This window comes from Macrosteles quadrilineatus, unplaced genomic scaffold (genome assembly GCF_028750875.1).
Source record: "Macrosteles quadrilineatus isolate MER2022 unplaced genomic scaffold, UCM_ALF_1.0 Scaffold_7__1_contigs__length_78375512, whole genome shotgun sequence".
Taxonomy (NCBI): domain Eukaryota; kingdom Metazoa; phylum Arthropoda; class Insecta; order Hemiptera; family Cicadellidae; genus Macrosteles; species Macrosteles quadrilineatus.
Window position 1 is genome coordinate 43226023 of NW_026542600.1, and position 13573 is coordinate 43239595.

The following is a 13573-nucleotide window of genomic DNA, read 5'->3' on the forward strand; positions in this document are numbered from 1 at the left end:
CTGATGATTGAAAGTGCTAAAATCAAAACGTTGTCTCCCGTGTTGTCTTTATTATAACTAATTCAATATATTATCCTATGTCTATTATTAAAGAGATTAATAAGCACGTTTTCCACCTCAATTAGAAAGAAACGTCGTTTTGAGATTTGTAATCACACTCCGTTCTCAGATGAGAAATTTCCTAGAACCTAACAAAATTTAGACACAAATCTAGCCAAAGCTAGTCACGGTTCATTTTTTAATAAAGATAAAACTCTATAGTATATAACCATCAATAACCTATTTAGTAATTTGTAGATACACATTTTAGTTTATTACATAGCTGGGTAGATTCTTGCCTACTGATCAAAAGGTCGTCGGTTCGAAACCAAGCTGAGCTGTCTTTTATCATTGGCCTTTTAAAGGACCCTAGCTAAGAAATAGTAAGTTTTGTTCAGTAACAAAGCTACACAGATCATCTCACTACATTATTTTTATTAAGCTTAAATATTAAGCCAAAGTTTGTGTTGATGACTTAAAACGTTGAATGGAAAACATAATCAGTAATCTCTTAAATCACATAGCTTAACAACACTAAATTGTACTTCAAAAAGTGGTATCTCTTGATACATTGATTGCTTGTTTATTGATTGATTTTCATAATTTTAGAAAATTGCACTGTGTAGTTGTAGAATATTAAAATGTGTACTAAACAACAAGTTTTTATCATCTACACAAGCAGAAAACCACTATTTTCTGTGTCCAGAGTATGTCTGTCAATGCGTTGTAGGCTATCTAGTATGTTAGTTACAACATGCATTGTTCATAGCACTTTATACTTTATTTTTATATGAAAAACACCCCCGCCACAGCAAACCGGCAAACTAAGCAAGCTTCCAAATGCCTAGTTGGATTTTTAAGTTTATTTACATTCTATAAAAATAACATCAAACTGTTTAAATTATTTTAGATTTTTCTGTATCTATTATTCGTACCAAAAAATCTTCAGCATACTAAATTAGTAGATTTTAAGGGGGTTGGTGCGCCCTATCCTCATCCATATTAACATATGTACCTTTTTTATTAAATAATATTAAAAATAGCTGACTCCTGTTTTTTTATGACAGATCTATCCTTTCTGCACATTTGGAATGTAAAAAAATAACCTTTTCAGTTATTTGGAATTTTTTTATTTCCTCCAAAAACATATCTTTAAAATTTTAAATAAAAATGTTTAATATTTTTATTTTTACTGTTGGTAATTGTGACGTTTTTATTCATTCCAATTATGAATCTAGGCAACTTTTATAAGCACGAAAAAATTCAAATCGATATCTTTAGCTGTTATTGAGAAAAAGGAACATATGTGCTAAAAAATAACTATTGGCAAACCACAAAATACGGAAGGCTCTGTCCCAGCTGAAAAACAGCTGACATTTTTATTTGGGCAGTCATGGAAAAATGCCTCGGGGTACAGGACATTTTCCGGGAATGTTTTTCTGCGTTTTAAACTAATGATAACTTGTCAGTTGAAAAGCATTTCATATTAGCGTTGTTTATTTATTGGGGAACTTAACAAGTGTTGACATAGTAGAGTCCCATTTATTTTGTAAATTTAATTTCGTTATTATTTATTTCCAAAATTGTTGTATCACATTCCATTCATAATCAACATTAAATAAGCAGTTGAACTATCTTGAATAATCTTATTTATCTAGTTGCTTAAACATCTATACTTATTTAATACGCAAGCAGGTTTTTTGTGACAATTACTCCTCCGAAACTACTGAGCCGATTGACATGTTTTTGGTGTCATTGGAAAGAGCGTAACGTGAAGTTGTGCAGGAAACTTTCTGTTTAGGGAAATAATAAGAGAGTGAGGCCCTGGGTCCCTTTAAAGTTTCGTATTTCTCCATAAGATTAACATGGGAAACAAATATTGTTATGACACTCCAGCTGTCGTCAGAAATTAAAAGTGAGAAGAAGAACATGTTAATTATTGTAAACTGTCAATAAGTTTGCTAATTTAACAGTCTGTTACAAACATTTACTGACTTGGTTGAAATGAAATACTTACTATTTGAATTCATGGTTTCCTTCCATCATGATTTGAATTTGTTTTGGCGTAAATATTACAATGGATAAAAGGGAGAGAGTCTGGATAAATTGATATACTAAAAAGAAAACTGAATTAACACTGTGCTGCATTTCTTAGCAATCATTGAAAGAGCCGATTTGCAAACTATGAGAATAAATACAAATAATGTTTTTTTTTATTATCGTTTTATGGACAACCTAATGCGGTTATGAGTAAGGTTGTAGAAAACACTAAAAAACAAGACAAGCTTTTGAAAAATGTTAAGATATTTACAAGAAATGTTGATTATATCGATATGTTATGTACATCTTGAGTATTTCCATAATCTTTGAATCTATTCTTTCAGTCATCAGAAAATTATTACTGTTATTCGTTTTAAAATAACGCCTGTAATACTTAGCAATTGCTCGAATTCGAGCAACATGTATACTAGTTTATGTTATTACTTAACCTCTAAATAAAGGGTATTATCATTTATTTTCCTAAAATTATTTTGAAGTGTTTTCGGACGCCCGCGTTTAATCTTCACTACACACCATACAGGACTGATTGGCTATTCATTTATGTCAAAGTGTAAACACAACAGTTAATATTTAACTTACCTTTGACTTACTTTGATCTTACCTACTTACTTTGATCTTACCTAAATCTGTTGGAACGTTATCAGCTGGTTCAAATTTCAAGAAATACGGTCCTAAACCATAAACGACATACCACTGAGAAAACTATATACATAAACACATATCTGTTTTTTTTTTACCAACCTGTAAATTAACCTTCCTATCTGTCTTGTTTGTAGAAAATATTGGTCCATTTAACAGTATCTTCGTCTAAAATTACAATTGAACAATTTAAAAGGCTGGAGGTTTTAATTTGTGGTCAATGAATTAATTATTGCATAGCTTCACGAAAAAAGCAACAATAAAATGCAAAGGCTTAGGCCTGATAAATTATGTTAAAGGAATTGAAGTGGTGTAAAAAAATTTATGAACTTTCAAAAGCTAGATTTTTTATTTTATCTGAGTTTTCTACTTAAATGTAACAATATTCAATATTTATAGGGACAAGATGATTTCTGGAAAAAGGGACAGTAGGAATAAATTCCTAAATAATGTATTTGGTGTGAGCCATTGGTTTATATTTTGCTTTAGGTGAAGTATTGAGGATAGTAAAATATTTGTGAGAATAAATTATAGAAAAAAATTTGTAACCAAATTGCATTAACTCAAAAAACAACCAATTCTCAAAAATCAATCCAACAAATTTTAAATATTTACATTACAAATACTTAGTACTGTACAACGATGTTAAATCAATTGTATTCTAATTCCAGTAAAATTTATTGATATTAAACAATTTTCTGTAATAATGTAAGAAAGGCACACACTTTTTATACATTTTTAGAACTTCTGTACTTATTTTCTTAATTTTCATATACAATAGGCATATCCACAACAATAATTCGTCTATATTGCATTGGCATATTTTACTTTTTAGAACGTTTCACCTAAACAGTTTTAGGAAATCAAAACTCTTAAAACAATATTAGAGCATGAATATGTATCAAATAATGTATTTTTATATTAATAGAACTATATTTATAATTAAAACAGTTTCACGTAGAGTTTGACCTAAATAGTTCATTCCTGCAAAGAAATATGAAGTCTTGAGTGTTCTTGCACGTAAAATGAACCTACGTTAGCACCCGCTTTCATTAAATATTTGCCTTGGGATCGCATCAATTTACGACCGTGAGATGGAAGCGATAACAACCACTTCAGATTCATTTTCTTACCTTTTCAGCGTGAAATCTGATTTAATTAGTGTTTAGGTATTTATTTAATCTATATTTCATGTGTCAATTGTCATTAGTAGTGTGTGTTTCTTGTGTCATAGTAGCATGTTGGGTTGGGGTTTGAATTTGTTGTGCAACATCATCGATATAGCTTAAAGCTATGGAGCTTCTATAAAAGGATGTAAACAAATTCACACGAGTTAGTAAACATTGGAAAACGTTTTAACGATTGATTGATGCCAAGTTTTGATTAATACATTTCATATTTGAGTTATGCCTACTACAAAAATAAATATGAAATGTTATACATTTTACGATGTTTGAAATATTCGTGTTTTATACTGATTTTATACCTTAACGGGGTGTAGAGTGTTCCTGGTGTTGTGTTTTGATCAAAGTTTAATTACGTAAAACTATTAGTGCTTAAGGTCTTAATATATCCAAAAACACCTTTCATGACTTAAATGGCTCTTTATTTCATATTGACGTAAACAACGTAGTTTTTCAATGTGGCTTTTCCACAGCAATTAACCGTAATTCTCCTCTTGATGATATTAAGTTGTTCTTTGGTCTGAATTCAGTGAATGGTGTGAGATGACTCGTGCCGTGTTCCTTCTGCTCGTTTTGGCAGCGACGGCCCTAGCCTACAAGAGGAACAACAGGCATTGCAGAAGAAACATCAACGCGATTGACTTCACAGTCAATAATGTAAGTATTCCCACTCATTTAATTTAGGTTAAGTCTTCAGGTAGATTATAGGTTTGTCAACTTGAGAGGAATTGAATTAAGATTGCTTTGGCTAAACTATAAAAATATATTAAGAATAGCCTACAGAACACTAACTGATTTTCAAATTTTGTTGCCAGTTAAGCTTTTGAAGTTAAGTTGATCTAGACTGCACCAATAAACGTATATCTACGTTGTGTTCTAACTTTTCCATTAGACACATCTAGATCAGTCAAAAATGACAAATAAAAAACATAGGAACATGAAAATTATAAACGGTGATATGGGTTTAAATCTTTATCGATATTTCATCTTGATACCTTTGTATTTGGGCACTAATGCAAATTAATATTTGAAATGGGACTGATTAAACCATTTTGACGAATGCCAGGGTATAAATTAGATATACCTTAGTAATAGATGTAGATACCTTAGTGATTTATTTACATGCTATTGTCTGGCTTTCTTATGAAAGAGAGAAAACATATTACATTGGAACACATTACATTGGACATATGGATAGGATATATATACATATTATTTGGGCACATTACATTGGAACACATTACATTGGACATATGGATAGGATATATATACATATTATTTGGGCTCATTACATTGGAAAACATTACATTGGACATATGGATAGGATATATATACATATTATTTGGGCACATTACATTGGAATATGTTGGTCAAACAAAGAAAGTTACACAAGAATTATTTTACCAAGGTTATGCTTACACACGGCTTTAAACAAGATTTAGATAAAGCCAAGTTCAAGTGATTCAAAGGTAGTCAAATGAATGTCCATTTCACCACCATCCACTATAATGTACCATATTGTTTTTTCTTCACTACCAAAGATTTTCAAAAAGCTAGAACATGCACCTAATGCAATAAGTTACATTTTAAAGAAGTAAAAGTGCAAAATAAAAATTACGAATTAAAATAAAACATAAAAATACCCCCGATGATACAAGCCTAAGCCTTAATTACTCAAAAGAAAATATAACTTATTATATTCCATGCAATAAGATAAATTGAAAAGAGAATAAAGAATGTTGTATTAGTTTATGTTTAATACACTAGCTTATTTGAGTTGTTATTAATAAATTTAAGGCTACAAAATTATACACTACACAATAACTCAATTTCTTTAAATGATATAAGAGTTGAGGAGGAAGTCCTAGTTTGTGTAAGGGCTGTCGCCACGAAACCGGGATGGGGGTTTCCTGCAACTGGAATAATGAACAGCTGTTTAATAAATACAAACAATTAAGTTTAAGTGAGGTTTCCTGGTATTTGATCTACTCTATTCTTGTTTAGTGTTACTTAACCAACAATGCAAACTAAAATAGTTGCTATTTATTTATATCTCGCGAACAAAATTTTCGTAATAGGCCTAGAGCTTTAATAATGAATAGTTACAGAAGAGAAATCTTATATTTATTCCGAACATGTTCAATTAAACTAAACAATCGTTTTACTAGTTGTTAGGCTTTAAGCTTGAGGTAAGCCAATAATTTCTTGACAGAGTCTGTTTCATAAGCAATTTATATTCGCATTACTGCACACTACTTGGATTAAACAGCTGAGTAATTATGTATGAGCTGTATGTTGAGGTGGTTAGATACAATTAGCATGTTTGTTGACATGTCATTGGTTAAATCCGTAACCATTGTTTATAAACTGCTGTAAGAATATTTAAAGTAATATTGTATAAGAGTCCCCTGAAATTATAAAGGGATAGGTAATTGTATGGCAATGATAAAATAATCTGGGTAGGTTAGGTCACAAGTGCAATTAGGCAGCTCAAGGATAACTGACCTGAAGCTATGGAGTTTGACAATTTTTGTGATTGGCATCATGATACGATGGGGGAGCTAGCTAGTGTAGTGGTTAGAGCGCAGGACTTCGGTCCAAGAGGTTCCGGGTTCAAATCCGCTAAATCAGCAATGGATTTTATCTAAGTGATAATGCCGCAAACCTTAGGTCTAGCCTGAAGTAATGTGAAAAACAATTCCAGGCCCGTGCCTAGCGTTCTAGGACAAAAAATCATGATACGATATCAAGCTGTATAGAAGGTTGGCAGGATTTGAATCGGGTCCCCGATTCAAATCCTGCCAACCATCAATAGATATTATCAATGTAATAATGTTCTAGTCCTATCCTGAAGTAACTTAAAAACGGATCTGGGCTAGAACCTAGCATCCCAGGATAGGTGGGGCCAAAAATATAAATAAAAAACATACCTTCATTGACCATCTGACACCATTGACTATGGATAGAACCGTACAATCCATTCCTATGTTAAATCTATAGTCAGTTTTAGAATGCAAATTAACGCAGTCGGTTCCCGCCAGAATGTGCGATGTAAGTTGTAAAATAGTAATTTCACATTGACTATCAAAGTAACAAAGATTTTAGACTGTGAATGGCTCACTAATTATGTGATATGTTTATTGAAAAGCGGCTACGCCGATGGAATTTCTGCTACCAAAGGCAATGCTATTTAGTTGTTGGCTTGAAATCTTTCCCTACTGAAACGTGACGGGTTGTCTGACATTCCCCGTTTCAACAGATAAATAGTTACATCTACACACCTCGATTGAGCAGTATCCAATGCTTGTGAAAGATTCATTCTACCCACCCCCGATTATAGGCCAGAGATCAGGTTTCTATTGATGGCCTTTCAATGACAATCAACAACAATGATATAAAGGAACGAGGGAGGAAAGGAAATTGCAAAAGATAACAATCACATTGAATGGAAAATTCGGGCTCTGTTAGTAACCGGTTCGTTTGAAGTATAGCAAACGTTGCTGATTTTGGAACCAAAAATTGATAGTGATGTCAGTACTTTAAGAGACTTTCTTCCTGATTAAGATAACTTGAAATGGGTAGCTTATGAATAAAGAAATATCTTGTAACTCTCTTTAGACTGTTTCTCTTTGCGTCATGTAACTAACAGGTGTAGCTATGTTACACCATTGACTAAGGATACACAAAGCAGAAACCAAGAAAGAGGGTTAAGTATCATTGTTCCACTAATCATACACATGCCTTCTTATCACGCTATTCAGCCACAATTTTGTTCAATTATTAAAAATATATTTCTTAATTTATTATTGTTGTAGGTATAGGATTGCTTAATATAGGTTGATCTAATGTAGGTTGACCGCATATAGATCTGTTCGTTTCGTTGGTATTAATTCTACGTCAAATGCGATTTTTAATTTGAGATTGGCCAGTCTGTTATTCAAAGGGTTATTACTGGCTTTATTTTACAACGCGTAAAATTAAAACATACATTTAACATAAATTAAATACATTTTCTTATAATCCTGGAAACTAACTCCAGGAAACTTCCAGGTTCAGGTTGGAAACTTCCAGGATAATAAGGAAATGTATTTAATGTGTTGTAGGCGTTGGTGGTATTTTGGCCTGAACTATTTTTGTGTAATGCTATGCCAGTTTAATGTGATTAGCGTCGACAAAATATACCGAGTGAATTTAATTACGGAATCCACGGACTGAAGAAAATCGGAAGTTTACTTACCGCGTAGTATTTTGTTTTTCTTTGTACATTTTATCATGTATCAAGTTTATCAAGGAGTGGGGTAGGGGAGGGACTGCAAGCTTCGCCAACCACTTTCCTTTCCTTCTTAATTTAGTGTCTCGACGTTTCAGCCAAAACCAACTCACTATCGAGGTGACAAGATGTCACTAGAACAACTTAGATCTCAAAGGAATGTCTATGACGGTATCCAAGGAACTCAGAACATGAACCCGCAAACCAGTTTAATGTAAATTTTTCCTTTGACATAGAGTATTGAGAAACCTTGCATCATCAAAATTATCTGAATTTGGTTTCCTCAATCGTTAGCCAAATGTAGGATTTGCTGTGGGAGTTTATCATACAAAACATACTTATTCATTTTATATTCCCTAATTAATTCAATAACCACTTACTATGGTTGCAGGCATACTGTGAACAACCGTTGTTTGTGACATTTGTACAACGGACTGAGGAAAATTTAGTACTTGACAACGTTTGCTATACTTACTTCCCACTGCCAGACGACCCTGAAACGTTTCAGGTCTATGAAGCTAAAGTCTAGTAAGTTATTTACAAAAATATGTATATTGTGTAAAATTAATTTATCTTTAAAACAGCATAATTTATCTACACTTTTTAGATTAGTTTGTTGTAAAAAAAGTACTCACCTAAAGAATTTGTAATTAAATCTTATTTTGTTTTGTAGTGTTAAGAATTTTTGTTTGGTTAAGGTCCTAACTTGAGTCAATTTTTACAACGATATTGTTACTGAAATTTATTGTTATTAATTTATTTATTCATTTATAGGACATTGTTTAATATTTCTGTGATTTTGTTCTTATGTAATGTTTGAATTTTTTTTATGTAATTAATTATTCAACAAAAATACAGTCTCTAGTTATTCTTTCTCTTTGAAAAGTGTTTTACTTAGATCTATTCACATATGATTCTCATTTTCAGTTGCGACGGCTCTCTAGAAATTGCATCTTTCATAGGAACTGTTTTCGAGCGAGGTGTCTCGAAGTATGGCTGTAAGTGAACAAACGACATTCAGTGTAATGCATATTACTATTCTTAAACTATCCACAAAACCACTCAAATGTTTACATAGTATATAACAAATTCTGTTTAGTGTCAAAAATCTACAATTTTTTAGAACAAGAATGGGTAAATGTTATATATTTTAAACGCTGTCAATTATTTTCAATAAATGTTATTGGCAACTAACTATAGACATTTTTGGGATTATATTTCGGTAAGAACAAATTATTCTAAATGAAGACAGCAAACTTGATAATTACCACTGTGTTGTTTTACCACTTAGGTATAGTATTACCATTTCTCCCACTTAACTTACCAATATGTGTAAAATGTTGTCTGACAGCTCCCTACTGCACCTACACGGACACCGTGTTTGGCTATGCAGGGTGTGACACTTACCTCGTGTATAGGTGCTTCGAGTATGGAGGTAAGTGTAATCAGTGGACAACGATACATCTTGTGATTTTATACATCTAAAACATGAATATTAGATAATGGTTCTTGTTCCAAAACAAACTATGACATCGAAATATAAATACCCTTACCGGTATTTATTTGTTTATATATATGTGAGCATAAGAAACTGTCACTTAATTAAATTACTACCTAATTCTTTTTGGTATTGATAATTTTGTATCTCTAGTGTTCTAAACTTTAGATTATAATAAAGTTACATGGTGAACTGAATATTGTGATTATAATACAATATCGCAATGATCTTCTCTGTTTATAATTATTTGAAATAAGCTTCGTCAGCCTTCTTCAGATGCCAAAAGTAGAACATGCATGTACAGCTCGAAGATGGTTCAAACTTAGTTTAAAACCAGTTGTCAAACATTTTAAATAGATTAAAAAATTTCATGATTACAAAAGTGTATAAACCATAGATGGTTTGTCTGCTCTTAAAATATTGTTGCTTGTATTTTATGCGATGTGTTGGTCCACCTTCTACTAATTACTAATACTAATTAATAATTAATACTAAACATTTGTACAGATTTTTTTTGTTTTTTATTTATTTGCTTACTGTACAGTTTACTGGTGGGTTTTTCGTCTTTTTCCAGGTTTTTTTTTGGGTTTATGCACTAATCTCTTAATGATTTTGTACTTTAAAACTTAAAGACGGGAGTAGATTCCTGATGCTGAATTGTCACATAAACTTCTAGAACATATCCGCAATAATCCTTAAATATTTTAATATCTTTTCGCTTTGAATGTATACAACTATGACCCTTCTGTTCCAAATCTTTACCGTTATTCTTTTCCAACAGACTGTGACGGAGTGGACCATCAACTAATCTTCGGGGTGTCCTCGAGTTGTACGACAATTGGACTATCTTGTCTCCGGAAGGTGGAAGAGATCGTGGATGAAAACAAGATCAAGAACCACGAGTACATCGTGCTGCCGATGAAACTTCCCAACAAGTGCGTCACCCAACAGCTGTGCTTGACCCCGGAGAATCCTTTCTTCAACCACATGCCTGGCCATCGAAGCCGCCACGAACTCTAACCCCAGCCTAGTACGGAAACGTATTGATTTCTGACACATTTTCGTATCTTTTTAGTAGCCGAAGATCGTTGAATTGGTTAAGAAAATGAAAATGTTGATTTTTGTATAGTAGTAATAAGAGCTTTTTCTACTTAAGAGGACAAGCAATTTTGTAACGATTGTGTCTCATTTTAGTGATGGAATGCGTATACCTCAACCATAGATAATTTATTAACTTTTCATGCAGACCATTTTTTTTTATTAAAAAAGTCTCATTGGATCTCGATAACCTTATTGTATATTTAGACTTATTCAGTATACATACTTTCACTAAATGCAAATACTTATTGGTTGTATTTATCGCCACTGTAAAACCAACAAATAAAATATATATTTATTCAACTTTTCTATTTTTTACCACACCAAAAACATCTATTAGTTAGTGCACACAAGGGGTACCTTGCAATGTTAACATTTTAAATTTAGGGTAGGGGGTGAATAAGAACTTAACTATTGGGGCCCCTACGTCAATAGCAGTTACATAAAATAAAGAAGCAAGTTAAAAAAAAACGCCCTGTATAACTATAGACTAAGCAAAAGATCTTTTCCAAACTTCGCTGCTCTAGACCAAGGCACCAAATATTCCAAGGTCAGTTAGTAAGTGGGTAAAGATACATTGTAGTCTATAAATATATTCTGTACTTAAATAATTCATCTATAATTATGTATAGATTAGCCATCCATGTTTAGAATGCTAGAGTAAGCTCCCTAAGCTTAAGGGATAATCTTAGAACAATATTGAAAACAAATTACCAATAACTAGAAGAAGACTTGTGACAGATTTCCAAAATGTTGAGCAAATAAAAATTATTTTGATAAATATTGGTAATGTCGTTGGGGTACTAAATCTAGCTCCCCCTCTCAAGTTAGTGCTGTTTTATAAGGATTCCATATGAAAGCCAATGTTATACCATGTAACTATTAATCAGTCCCAGTTTTCAGTTTTAGAGTTTCAGTCTTATGAGTAGACAAAATATTAAGCTACAAATACGACTAGTGATGGGATGTACATAGAGCTGGGACTTAATGACGATGTATCTTGAAATTGCTTAATTGAATAGACAAACTGCATTAATCATATCAATTCTTTAATACAGAAGATTCTTTGAGGGAGCGAGCTGGTGTAGTGGTAGAGCGCAGGACTTCAGTTCCTGAGGTATGGGTTCAAATCCCGCCAAATCACCAAGTTACCAATGGATTTTATCCAAGTGATAATGCCGCAACCCCTAGGTTTAGCCTGAAGTAATGTGAAAAACAATCCCGGGCTCACCCCTAGCGTCCTAGGACAATAAAAATAAATAAATAAAAAAAACAGAAGATTCTATATTTAATTATTATTGGATAAAAGGTTGGTTTGGTAGTGTGATTAGCAAATTGTTACACTTAAATAAAAATAGGCTTTAAGGGAAGGGAAATAATACATTCTATACTCCCCCAATACAACACGAGAGCTGTATTTTTTATGTTTTAGACTGTCTCATTTTAACATGGAGAATGTGATAAAAAGTTAATAGATTTAAGGTTTCAACACTTTTTAATGGGGTTTAGTCCATATTTATTCTGTATCCATTGTTTATGTAAAAACAAACGCAATAGGGCCTCTTTGATAGGACCTTTGCAGGAGTTGACCTCACTCGATCCAAAATGCAGTTTAGAACCATAGCTTCATGAAAAAAATTTGTTTTATAATGCTTTCTGAGGATTTGAATTATTGACTAAACTCAAAAATGTATTAAAGCGATGGGTAAATTAACTTTTCCTACAGTCATCCAACAAAATGGGCTTGCTTGCCCTAATTATAGTACAGAAAGTTGCTAATTGCTGCATTTACTTACTTTTTTTCTAGCACGTTTTTTTTTTGCCGCACACCAGTATTCAAAACAAACAACACAAAACAGCGTGCTTTTATTATGCACGTAATCCGTGTACGCCTGGAAATAGGTTGGCAACGTTTAAAGATATAACGAGTAGGCTACTATCAGCTGGTGCAGCGTTTCCCATTTCATTCAATGTTTGGATTTAGCCTGACGTAATAACGTGTTGTACAGTGTTTGAAAGACTAATTATTTATATAATTTATAGTAACTCTAGGAAAAATATAATGTGTAACACGAGCGCAAACTGCCTTTGCTGCACTCGAGAAACTTTCCACACTCGCCTACAGTAAAGTGCAGCAAAGTCCCACTTCACCCACTAGTTACACAAATAACTATTTTCAAACATCATGCTATTGTATAATTAATGTGCTATAATCATGCTATGTTTCTGCCTATACTAACTCAATCTAACTGATAACTAATCGGTTTAGGTTTTTAGGTTAAATACAGTTAAGATCTGTCACCACAGATGTTTCTTCTGATAAAACTTAATTCCTTATGACTTTTATTTTGCATCCAACACAAAATAAAGTCGCCTTACCTTTAGAAACTTTCAATTTGTGTTCACTGAGTATGCAGTGTACAGTGTTGCTAAGAAACACGAAAAAGATTAGTGCCACTGGTATACGATTATTAAATGCTTCCAACACTTCTTGCCATGATTTCACTGTTCGGTAAACAAGTTTACAATCTCAAATGTCCCTGAAAACGTGCAAAACAACCCCTTTTCAAATGAGCTAGTTACGCATTATTACACATGTTAGTTGTTTATTCCAAAGCTTGGGTTGTATAAGTTTAACATAGACTTCTGCAATTACTGCTAATAGACCTATAGTCAGTGCAAGCCGACTTAGGGATAAACTTTCTAGATTGGTCTCTTTGGGGTAGTCTTCGGGAATCAAAATAAGATATTGATGCCCTCTTTAATCAGATCAAAAACCATAAT

The 13573-nt window shown here is 32.5% G+C and overlaps 1 protein-coding gene across 2 annotated transcripts; it reads left to right on the forward strand.

Moving 5' to 3' along the window:
• Positions 1-3813: 3813 nt before the first annotated feature.
• LOC128998586 (uncharacterized) lies at positions 3814-11092 on the forward strand. Of its 2 annotated transcripts, none has more exons than XM_054424788.1 (6): positions 3814-3908; positions 4454-4580; positions 8585-8721; positions 9121-9191; positions 9545-9628; positions 10473-11092. In XM_054424788.1, the coding sequence occupies exons 2-6, from the start codon at positions 4467-4469 to the stop codon at positions 10709-10711; spliced, it is 645 nt and encodes a 214-aa protein (XP_054280763.1). In that variant the 5' UTR covers positions 3814-3908; positions 4454-4466; the 3' UTR covers positions 10712-11092. The 2 variants fall into 2 exon arrangements, with proteins under 2 accessions (XP_054280763.1, XP_054280764.1); XM_054424789.1 differs by lacking the exon at positions 3814-3908 and adding an exon at positions 3981-4071.
• The last annotated feature ends 2481 nt before the right edge of the window (positions 11093-13573 follow it).